This window comes from Calliphora vicina, chromosome 5 (assembly GCF_958450345.1).
Source record: "Calliphora vicina chromosome 5, idCalVici1.1, whole genome shotgun sequence".
In the NCBI taxonomy this organism is placed as follows: domain Eukaryota; kingdom Metazoa; phylum Arthropoda; class Insecta; order Diptera; family Calliphoridae; genus Calliphora; species Calliphora vicina.
The window spans coordinates 90,451,126-90,464,031 of NC_088784.1; the positions used below are offsets into that span (position 1 = coordinate 90,451,126).

The window sequence follows — 12,906 nt, forward strand, 5'->3', positions numbered from 1 at the left end:
TCGTTATTCCGTTTGTACAATATCATATCGAAATATTGGTCGTAGAACCAAAAAGTATATATATTTTGGGTCCTCATAAGATTCTAAGCCGACCCAGCTCTAATCGTCTGAAACCGTCTGGCTGAAATTTTCCCCAAATACTCTCTGTTGATAAGGTTTGTTTGATATTGATTTCACTTAGCCCCATGTTGATTATGCGGCAATACTGATAAAAATTTTCACATTTTTTTTCGTACAAGTACTGAAGATGTCGAACGTTCTGGACTTCCAGCTGAGGTCTACACTCGAAACAATTGAAAAAAATCACGATATGGTATTGTCCAATCGGACATTAAAAGTGAGAGATATTGTGAAAACCATAGGTATCTCATATGGCTCAGTGGTTTTAATTTTAAATTATCACTTGGGTATGAGAAAGCTTTCCACAAAATGGCTGCCGCGTTTGCTCACAATAGGGTATACAAATGTGCAGCTTCCATGACAAAAATATATAAATTATAAATAAAAATAAAATATTAAATAAAAAATATAAATATATAAAATGCCTTAGAACCGAGTGACCACTTCTTGTTTTCAATACTGAAGAAAAGTCTCGGCGGAAAGTGATTTGGTCATCATCTCTATTTACACCATTTTATGATTTTTTTAAACAATTTACAGCACACTTTTATTTCCGAAACACGTTAATGTTGCTCAAATGAAAAAAAAAATATTTTTTTATAAATTTTTGACACTTAATTTTATTTGTGGTAGAATTTAATTTATAGAACAGATTTTCAATTTTTGGTATTGAAAATAGAAGAAAATTTAAATAAATTAAAATTTAAGCATTTTTATAGAACTCTGTGTGTCTGGTGAAAATTAAAAAGGCACCAATACAACCTCAAAACTATGTACTAATACATTCTCACGACTTAGGTTTTTGACAACAGACTTAGGTTTTTTCCCTCTCAGTAACGCTTCTATGGATATATTATTCTATGCCCTTCACCATCAGTAGCTAGGGTATATATAAGTTTGTCATTCCATTCGTAATTTCTACATTTTTAATTTACGACCCCACAATGTACAATATATGTATATTCTGGATAGATAGCGAAGTCAATATAGCCATGTCCGTCTGTCCATCTGTATATTGAAATCAACTTTCCGTAGCCCCCAAATAACTTAGAAACATGACTGATACATCTATGTATATATCCGGAATTCTTCCGGCTCGGTTGCTATTTAAAATAGAGAAAATGGGCCCACACATGGCTGAGATATAAGGAAAAAACGATACAACCTCGATTTTTGGCCTATTTTTGATCTATATCTGGATTACTGTCATTAATATAATATATGGATATCTAATGATAGATATTTCAAAGTCCATTGCAACGATGTATATAAGCCTATAGTAATTTGGACCTACAATGGCTCAAAATCCGGAAAAACATTTTTTAACCCGAATTCTTTATTTACCAAAACAAATTTTTTTCACTAATAAATTTTAAAAAAAATGAAAAAAATTAAAAAAAAAATTTTTGAAAAAAATTTGAAAAAAAAATTGAAAATTTTTTCACTAATAAATTTAAAAAAAAATTTTTGAGAAAAAATTTCGAAAATAAAATTTGATTTTTTTTTTTATTTTGTTTAAGTAACTAAAAATATTTAAAATTTGTATTTTAAAGTATAATTTTGTAAAGGGTATATGAGCTATATTAGGCTGTGCCGAATCTTATGTTGTTTTTGGATAAATTTTTCATCGTAAGTAATGATTCGAAGCAAAAATTATTGTATGGTAACCAATTTCTCTGATTTTGGATGAATTCTGCTGCTCTCAAATGTTTTGAAATTTCTACTTGAGTAGCTCCCAATGATTGCTATTTAAAATAGAGAAAATGGGCCCACCATGGCTGAGATATAAGGAAAAAAACGATACAACCTCGATTTTTGGCCTATTTTTGATCTATATCTGGATTACTAAGTCATTAATATAAGCAATATGGATATCTAATAATAGATATTTCAAAATCCATTGCAAAGACTCATATAAGCCTACAGTAATTTGGACCTACAATGGGTCAAAATCAGGAAAAAATTTTAACCCGAATTCTTTATTTTAAAGTATAATTTTGTAAAGTGTATATGAGCTATATTAGGCTGTGCCGAATCTTATGTTGTTTTTGGATAAATTTTTCATCGTAAGTACCCTGCGGGAAATTTGTGTCAATTGTTCTTAAAGCACTTGTCCTGTGACAAGTGCATACAAAATTATTACAAAAATGAACGAATTATGATAGGTGAAAACAAGACATATCACTTAACTAGTGTTAAAGTGTTTGAAGAGTAGTTACTACTGAGGAAAGGTAACTGACACAAAATTAGTCCTGTGACTGGGTTTTGTGGGTGTTATGTTCAATCTCTTTATATGTTGGTCTAGAAAGTGGTGAAATCACATCTTTTCGGCTCATTGTGATAGGTCACATAATGAACGCAAATGAACCGGATCGGTTTATTATGAAACTGGTCACCAAATAGGATTAAAATAGTTTGAACTTTTTTTTACCAAATATTATTAAAATATGTACGTTGAACCGACATTGAATAAGTGCGCTTAGGTTAGTTCAGCGACAATTGGGATATAGGTCATGTATTAACCGAAATTGAATACGTCCATTTAGGTAAGTTTAGAGACCTGTCACAAAGTGTCAAAAAGGTGTCAATTAACCCCTACCTAGGACATCCCCATGTTAAAGTGATAGGTCCCCTTCATATAAAATGTTAGAACTGGAACCGGTCCCTACCACTTTGGAACTGTCATGTGATAAGTTTGGTGTTAGTTCCTTTTCCCCTAGGGTAATGATTCGGAGCAAAAATTAATGTATGGTAACCAATTTCTTTGATTTTGGATGAATTCTGCTGCTCTCAAATGTTTTGAAATTTCTACTTGACCAATTCTTGGTCTTCAAACTTTTTTGGCTGGCCTGGGCGATCATTGTTTTCCGTGTCAAAATCATCACTTCTGAACCGCACAAATCCTCTCTCGCACGTTGAAACCGACGGAACACATTCATCATAAGCTTTTATGAGCAATCGATGTGCTTTGGTTTCACTTTTTTCAAATTAAAGAAGTAAAGCAAAACTTCCCGCACATGACGCTTTGTTGGCACAATAACTAAATGAGATTAAATGACAGATATGTACCCTTCAAAATGACATACACCCAGCCTCAAAAGTGAGTAAACACCAGAGAATATTTGGATTTTTTTAAGATCAAGAAAATCATTATAGTCCGACTTAAATCTTTATTTTTCAGAGCCGAATCTATTATTCAGCCCAATCTCCAGCAAACCAAAACGTTTAAAGTTTAATCGATGGATAAATTTTAGGATTTTCATTATCTTAAAAAAAAAAAAAATCAAATAATTTTGAAGTATAATTTATAAGATTCGGCACAGCCGAATATAGCACTCTTACTTGTTATATATATAGATGTCATCTTGTAAATGGAATGAATTAAAATATAACAAATAATTTCAATTTTCTTATTATATTTTCGAAAATAAACACGTCGTTAAATTGTTGGTCTTAACTTACCCCTTTTTTAAACCATAATCTAGCGTTATCATATAAGAAATATATTCACACGATGATTATTAGTTTTTTTTTTTGAATATTTTATTTTATTATTTAATCATATATTAACCTAGTGAACTTGTATGTTATAAACAAACAAAATAAAAAACTTGTTAAAGCACTCTACAAATCTTATCAACAACTAAACAAATTTGTCTAATCATGCACACAAGCTAAAAAATTATTATTTGTTTACAAAAAAAAAAGAAAAAATATTTAAAATTAATTAAATATTAAACATTTGTTTAACAGTGTAATACTTAATATGTAACATCAGCCATTAATAAAAACTTCAAACATATTACTTTTGAATTCTTATAAAGAATTTGAATTCAGCTATATTTTAGTTGTGTTTCTGTAAGGCCTTTTTCAGTACTCTGATCTTTGAATAGATAATATCCCAATCGATAAAACCACCCACAATATGGCGAACATTATTTTCAGTATCATCGTAACCGGTACGTCCATGCAACATGCGCAAATTGTTAAAGGTTATAACATCTCCGGGTTCGGTTTTGAAATTCACCGTTTGTTCATGGGCCAAGCGCACGAACAGAGCATTGGCTCTATACCAGGGCACTACCTTCTCAATGTCAATGGTAAAATGACTGTCACGTTGTGGAACACTGTGATTGATGCGTGTATAGCGGCCATCTTTGTCAATGCTGTAATTTTTGATTTCATAAATATTGAATAAAATTTTTCTCTTTTTGGAATTCATTAGGAAAACTTACTTTATTACAGGAGCTCTTAATATATTATGGAAAAGTCTGTCCTCATCTTGTCCAATATCACACCAATCTACCAATGTTTCGGTGAGGATTTTAAAATATTCAGGATTTTTCTCTTTCAATAGATTGGCAACGTGAAAACCATCGGTTAAAGCATTCCAACCACCTTTCGATTGTGATTGTTCCAAGGTGTGCAATATAGTAACACTGGGCTTGTATTCATAGTAGGGCAAATCGGTGTGCAATGGCAGTGGCTCGGAGAGATATGAATAGTTTTTAGCTCCTGGGCGTGATTTGACGCTGAACTCTTCGCTGTTAAAATAAAGAAGAGAAATTAATAATACTTGCAAAGAGAGTTTTGCTAAAATTTCACAATATAATGAATACAATTATCAACAAAGGCTTTGAAATTAATAATTGGATCTCCATATGACTCTACAATGTTCGGCATTGCTGTTCAATGTCGTGCTAAGCATGACTGGCCATGACTTGACAATGTTTGGTGCAGATCTTTATTTAACATGTCTAAAATTCTAAGTTCTAAAATCTAAATCAAAAACGTAATACCGGCTTTTTACAATTTTGTAAAATTGTATCTAATATTTCTCATTAAACTGAATGAAATTTGCAGAAACCTAGAGCGTAGTTCAAATTTATAGAGATTCTCAAATTGTCTAAAAATTTGCATTGAAAACCAACGAATTTATTTGGAATTTTTTTTAAATCAAGTTGTAATTAATATTATTGTATATAAGATTATTATCTCAGAATTTAATTTATCAGAGAAATAAAAAAAAAATAAAATAAAAAGTTTGTACTTTTTTCAAAACTACAACGAATATCTTTTTTATTATTTATTACGCATGAATTTTTGATCTTGTTTACATTTCATTGAAAAGCTGTCACTTGTCACTTGTATTATTTTCTCAGAAAATTTTTAAATCTTGTAATTTTGATTTTTTATCTCATTTAATTTCTTTGAAAAAATACTGTAACAACAAAATCCCATCAATCAAAAGATTATGTACTTTTAAAACTGATCATGACAATTGCAGGTACAAATTCCATATAAATCAATATAAATATTTCATTAGAAATTTTTAACAATAACTCGTTCGAATTTATAATTAATTATAATTTTTTGTTTACTTCTCACGTGTGTGATTTTTATCTTAATCATTAATTTTATTAACATTTTATTGTCAAAATATATTTAAATATTTATATACAATAAATAACAAGTAATTCCATAATAAAAACAAAGAAACGAAAACAAGTTCAATCAACTTTTTTTAATTTCGTATTTAATTTGTCAAACCACAATTTTGTTAAACGTGCAATAACACTTTTTGTTTTTATGTGAGAATCTGTTTTGTCTATCTATCTGTTCAATAATCAGTTTGAACAAGCTTATCAATCTGAGTATTCTGAATGACAAGATATTTGTTGTTGCTGTGATCTTTTTTGGAAATAAACAGAACCAACCTCAACCAAATTAGCAATCTCCTGTAATTTTTTTGTGGAATTTTATAATGTTTATTTTATGGAATTGGAAATGGGTTTATTTACATGACTTTTTGGGACTTGTGATAACAATGGCATAATGGAATATTCAGTGATGCAAAATGTTGATAAATAGTCAGTTATAGTCTATTGATTTTTGTAGCTATTCTAGTTGATTACCTTGGTATTCATACAGACAGATGGTTTAATCGGCCATCTATCTAAGAGACTTCACATGAAGCTAAAAGCCTCTAGCTTTCATTGGTTAATCAGTGATCAATCACAATTAAGCCTTGACTATAATATAATCCTGCATAAGAACGTTTTAAAACCAATTTGCACGTTAGCAGTATTGATCTTATTGATCAAAAAAATACTTAGAACCATGACTGAAGCACCAAGCACCATGGTATATAAGAAATGAAAACATCCACAGGGACTTAGCAGTGGCAATGGTAAAGGAAGAGTCCAAGAGAGTCCGTGAAATACATATATGTTGTAAAATTGAAAACCATTATAACCCGCTTGCAAGACTACTTGTGCAGAGCCAAACCCGATCAAGGCTCCGTAGAATCAGATATACCATCCCGCTAAGAAGAGTGACACGTGTCCATGAATGTTTTCTTATTAGACAGCGAATGGTTTTAATTTTAGTTATAAGACCTTTTTATTAAAATTTTTGTTACAGTAACAAAACACATGTAAAATTTACACTCAAAGTACACGCTTGTAAGCACATACAATTTTCTGAAAATAAGTGAATTCACTTAATTCTGAATAAATTCGAAAGGAATCCATAGATTTTTACGATCGATACCTCATTTTGTTGCTATTATATGTGGGTTTGCGATGAAATAATAAACCTAAACAATTTCTGCCGTTTTCGATTTTTCATTAGTTTTTCAAAACACAAAAATTAGTTTTTTAGTAAAATTGTTTTTATGCTAAATTCCCAATTTTTAATTTGATAAATTCACTGAAATTTATTGTTGGGGGATAAGCTAGTTCATATGCGCATTTCACTGGTTGCTTAGGCCAGATCATCAGGAAACCTTTTCCCAAAAGGCTTTAGAAAAACTAAAGATATTATACAATTAGTTATTTTCAAGTAAAAATTATATTTTTTGCTACAATTTGTTATAATAACTCCGAAACTACTGAGCCGATTGAAACGAAATATATATGTGAAAATTTGTACATATCATGGGGAAAATGTTTTCAAAATTCAATCAATCGAAAGAAGAACATTAACTACTCAAATTTATGTATATCAAACAAAAAAGTTAAATTTTATGAAAATGAGCGAATTCAGTTAATTGTGAATAAATTCGTAAAAAGTCAATGGATTTTTATGTTCGATATCTCATATTGTTGCTATTGCGACAAAGTAATACACCTGAACAATTGAATCATGAGTTTTTTAAAACACAAAAATTTGCTATTTTCACGTAAAAAATATATTTTTTGCTACCATTTGTTAATATAACTCCGAAACTACTGAGCCGAAACACAATATATAAACGGTTTAAAGGATATGTAAATTTAAACTTTTCTAAGTTCATTATAATAATATCGTACAAATTCTTTTTGAGTTATCATAAATTATGTGGAGAATCTCCTAAAAAAAATTCACAATTTTACAAAAACAATTAAAAACAAGTAAGAAAGTATGGTCGGTCAAGCCCGACCATATAATACCCTACACCAAGTAAATGAGTAAAAATATTTTTCTTTTAAAATATCAATAATTTATATTCGTGAGTGATTTTCGGAAGTGGGCCTTATATGGGAGCTATAACCAATTATGGACCGATCACCATAAAATTAGGTGGTGTGATTTATGTCTATATTAATGTTAAGTATGTTGAATTTTGTGTGTATACCAACATTTTTAAGCGATTTATGCACGTTAAAGTGATTTTCGGAAGCGGGTCTATATGGGAGCTATGACTAATTATGGACCGATCGTAACAAAATTTGGTGACATGAATTTTGTATATATAAAACTTATTTTAAACATTTATGACCGATAAAGTCCAATTTCGAGGGGACATTTGTATGGGGGCTAGGTGAAATAATGGACCGATTTCAGCCAGTTTCAATAGGCTTGGTCCTTGAGCCGAAAAAACAATATGTACCAAATTTCATCGAAATATCTTTAAAATTGCGACCTGTACTCTGCGCACAAGGTTTACATGGACAGCCAGCCAGCCAACCAGACGGACGGACGGACGGACGGACATCGTTTAATCGACTCAGAAAGTGATTCTAAGTCGATCGGTATACTTTAAGGTGGGTGTTAGACTAATATTTTTGGGCGTTACAAACATCTGCACAAACGCATAATACCCTCCCCACTATGGTGGTGTAGGGTATAAAAAAAAATCTTTTCCATAGAATTTAAAATTTGGACCATATTTGTACTACTGGAACCACTATACATCAAAATCAAAAGTGGTTTAAAAAGCCTCTAAAATTTTTTCGATTTTGTTGCCCTGTCTAATCGCACAACAATTTATTTTGATTTGCTAAATGTGTCGCGTTCAGGATCGTAGTGTATATAAGTAAGTGGGTAAATTCTAAGTACACCGAAAGAAGATACAAACAATACGGTAATGTTGAAAAATTAAAAGTGATTGACTAAACTATAAAGAATATTTCAATAAACCGACTAGAAGACTGCATGAAGATCTATTAAAATTATCAAAAACCAAAAGTAAGCTACTGAAGCTGAAGCTAAAGAAAAAATAAGTTATACCTGCAAGGAAACATTCGCAGAAGCAGTAAGGAAGACAAAAATAAAATAAAGTTACTGAAGATATGGTAAGTTTTTCCTAATTAATTTGCTATGTAAAGGTAGACACGTTATATATCAATGAAAAAGGAATTTTGTCTGCTTTTCAAAAATATGCATTTTATTGAGTTTTTGCAAAGATAACATTTTTTTAAATTGAAATTAAATTTTTATTTATGAATATTTTTTAATGAAATTTTACAATTATATAGAATTTTCTATTGAAAATGGAAAAATTAAAACAAATTTTTATATTTGTTATCAGAAATCCCAGGAATCCCAAAAATTTAATTTTTTTAGTGTAACCATACCAGGGTATATGTTATCAGAACCCTTTACAAAATAACTAAGAACATATTGGGCCATCTAAATTTGAATCTACATTTTGAAATCGACTATGCGATTTGAGAATTTTTGCCTTAAAGTTAAATTTTACAGTTCCAATCGATGGAACTGGACCCTTCGTTATCAAAAATTTTAAAAATTTGTTTCATTTAAAATATTTGATGTAAAGTTAGCTTTTCAAAAAGTATAAATTCCTTATAAATCTTCTTAGAAAATTTTCAGATAACTTAAAAGAAAAAACTACTTTTATTTCAAAAAAAATGCCGAAAATTCGGCTTTTTTTAATTTTCTAAATTACAAAAAAAAACATATAAATTTAGACTCAGTCATCAGTTTTAAACAATTCTTTTTTTATTTGGGGTGGGTAAAATTTTTTAAAATTTTTAGATGTGAATATCTTCTAAGCTTTTTTGAAATTGGAATACAAATGAAGGAATAGGATCGTTTTAAAAATATCACATACTGGAGGGACCCCTGGCCACGCCCCTGGTGGGTCCATGATGTCAACATCTAAAACTTCCTCTTTGGGAGTATGAAATCTAATTCAAAACGGACTAACCTTTTAGAAGTTACAGATTTATATCCCTTTTTTTCTATACCACTGTGCAATGTCCCTCCGTCTGACTGTCTGTCCATGTAAACCTAGTGCGCAAAGTACAGCTCGTAATTCTGAAGATATTTCAACCAAATATGGTACATATGTACATTTGTTTCGGACCAAGGACAAAGCCAATTCACCATTCCCTTTGTAATTTCTACATTTTTGGTTTGCGACCCCACAATGGCTAACATTTAAGGAAAACCTCGATTTTTGACTTAGTTTTGATCTATATCTAGATTACTAAGTCATTAATATAGACAACAGATAGCTAATAGGTCAAAATCGGGGGAAATATATTTTAAATGAGTTTATTTTTCAACAAACTTTTTTTTGTCATAAAATTTTTTCACCAAAAATTTAAAAAAAAAAATAAAAATGTTTTGAAAAAAATATAAAAAATAAATTTTGCCATAAAATTTTTTCACTAATAAATTAAAAAAAAATTAAAAAATTTTTTTTAAATTTTGTTTAACTAAAAATATTTAAAAGGCGTGTGAATGTCGCGTTCGGGACCTTAAAAATATTCATTTGAAATATATCGAATGGTAAAATAATAAATGATTTTTAAAATTTGTCAACTGATTTAATTGAAGATGAAATTTCCAAGCAAGTAGAAGGAAGATTTCTCGAGTTTTATAAAGATTTCAGCTTTAAAATTTTTTTATATAAAAAAATATAAAATTCTAAAAACTTTGTGAAAAAGAAGATATGTTTGGATTTGTTCTTAAATTTCCTTAATCTCTTGGTGTGTTTTAAATGATATCAAATTTTGGTATCCGAAATGCCTTTAATTGCGCTACAACGGCTAAAGGTAGATATATTTTTAAAAATATTTTTCACATCTAAGAATTAAACTTTAATATAATTTCACTAACAGTTAGCCCATAAATTTATAAGTTTCACTTAGCCACTTACCCATATGTTGTCTTTCGAATGAAACCCACACGATTGCAAATAGTCTTGACAGTACCAATATCCAAGGGAGAATTTTTCAGCATGCTAACACCCTGAACCGACAAAGTTTCCAACCATTCCTTGAGAGCTAAACGCAAAAATATGAAGCCATATTATATTATGATTTCCTTTTTAACAAATACAAACACACCTTCATCATTTTCCATAATATCCTTGTATTGGAATTTCTTTAAAATTTTTGGAAACTCCTCCTTACTCCAGGGCTGAGGCTTGGGACGATACCATGTATCAATATAGTTATCATGACGTTGTTTGGAGAAACTATGTTCCTTCAACCAGTCCATGGTAAAAGTGGATTCATGTTTATCCGACCAATTAATTTGCACTTGCTTGGTTTCCGCATCCACCTGAATTTTTTCCACTTTCACATCACAATCAAAGTTACTCCAACGCAAGGGTTTGCGACTTAAAGAGTCCCTATGGAAGCACTGATCACACATGCAATTGTCACGCAACCAAACGCCCGGAAATTTTAGTGTAGATTCATGTGCTGCTACTGCAGAATCCTGGGATTCATTAATTAAAACCAATTGATCACCCTGCTGGACGCTGGCACTCAAAGTCCTAGCAAATCCTGTGTTTAATTGTTTCGTTACTGTTTTAGCAATTTTTTGCAAACTTTGTCTTGTTAGTATCATGATGGGTTTTTTTTATTTTTGAGAACTTAGAACCGTTTGCCTGTAGATTTTATTTATGAATGAAAGCTAAACGCCTGTTTAGCTTAAGTATGACTAAGTTAATTTAAGCATACGATGATCAAAGACAGAGGGATGGTCTTATCACAACTGATATTTTTGGCAGTAGCAAAATAAATCTCTCAACAGGTCCATTAACCAACCGAAACCAGAACAAAAAAAAATAATCATCGGCTCAATTAAAACAAAAAAACATCTCATGTACTTTATACCACCTTTAAGCAAATGATGTGTGTGTCGTCATTTAATCAGAACAGATTAAATATTTTAAATTTTTTTTGTTTTTTTTTAGCTTTACTTTTTGTTGAAATAAAATCACATGAGATTTATTGAATTGTGTAGGTAGTAAGTATTATTTATGAGTAATTGCAATAATCAAATTGAAATGATTGATTTGTTAGCAAATATTGGATTTGAACCTTGTCATCTTATTTGAATTATTTAGAAAATGTACCCTTTTTTGTAGTAGTACAGGTTTGTTTCTGTGCATTTTTATCAATATTGTATTAATATTTTAGCTATTTAGACCCCAAACATGACTTGCAGGTTTTCCAGACAATATGTGATTCTTTATAGCAACTACTGATAGCTTTTGGTTGGTTGTAACAACTATTTATTTATTATTGTATTCGCGTGCCTAAATATTAAGCTTTTGTGGAATATAAATCAGGGCCTTTAAAACAAATAAATATTAAGGCCGTTTTTCTATAAAGCACATAATTTCTATTTTTGACGAAAGTGATCGCAATGAAAAATTATCGATATTACAAATATCATTGTAGGAGAGATCACGTATCACTGCAAGTGCGACGGCAGGACTCCGGACTTCTAAGAGATGCCTTCACAAATATGGCATTACAGAAATGGTGATTTTGACACGTGACCGATTTTATTGAAACTCGGCATGCGTTCCTTTTTTTTCAAAAAATGTATGTACCAAATGTCTACACTTTTGCTTGGATATAAACAATTTTATGCGAAAAAATCAATTTAGATTGTATGGGCAGTGGGCGTGGACGATTTTGATAAAATTTTATTTCCCTACACCACCATAGTGGGGAGGGTAGACCCGCTCCCATATAGACCCGCTTCCGAAAATCACTTTAATCGCTTAAAAATGTTGGTATACACACAAAATTCAACACAGTTAACTTTAATATAGACATAAATCACACAACCTAATTTCATGGTGTTCGGTCCATAATTGGTCATAGCCCCCATATAAGGCCCACTTCCGAAAATCACTCAAAAATATAAATTATTGAAATTTTAAAAGAAAAATCTTTTTGCTCTTTTACTTAGTGTAGGGTATTATATGGTCGGGCTTGACAGATCATACTTTCTTACTTGTTTTTTTCTTAGTTTGGTCTACATAATTCTCGGTGCCAAATTTCAATGCTCTACGACCACTCCTTATAATTTTTGCAAAAATGTATTGCATTTGGATTGCATGAGCGGTATGCGGTGGGCATGGCCGATTTTAATAAAACTTTTATTTCAGAAAATATATGTACCAAATTTCTTTTACTTGGATAGGAAAAATTTTATGCGAAAAAAAATATATGGATTGTATGAGCAGTGGGCGTTGGGCGTTGTCGATTTAAATAAAATTTTATTTTTTTCTTAGTTTTTTTCTCGGTT

General features: G+C 30.4%; 1 protein-coding gene across 1 annotated transcript; it reads right to left on the bottom strand.

The window, feature by feature from the left end:
* Positions 1-3,645: 3,645 nt before the first annotated feature.
* Positions 3,646-11,331, bottom strand: LOC135960586 (gamma-butyrobetaine dioxygenase). Its single transcript, XM_065511903.1, has 4 exons — positions 10,701-11,331; positions 10,511-10,637; positions 4,356-4,664; positions 3,646-4,286 (listed from the first exon to the last, which is right to left on the bottom strand). Exons 1-4 carry the CDS (start codon positions 11,206-11,208, stop codon positions 3,965-3,967), a joined length of 1,266 nt encoding a protein of 421 aa, XP_065367975.1. The 5' UTR covers positions 11,209-11,331; the 3' UTR covers positions 3,646-3,964.
* Positions 11,332-12,906: the final 1,575 nt, after the last annotated feature.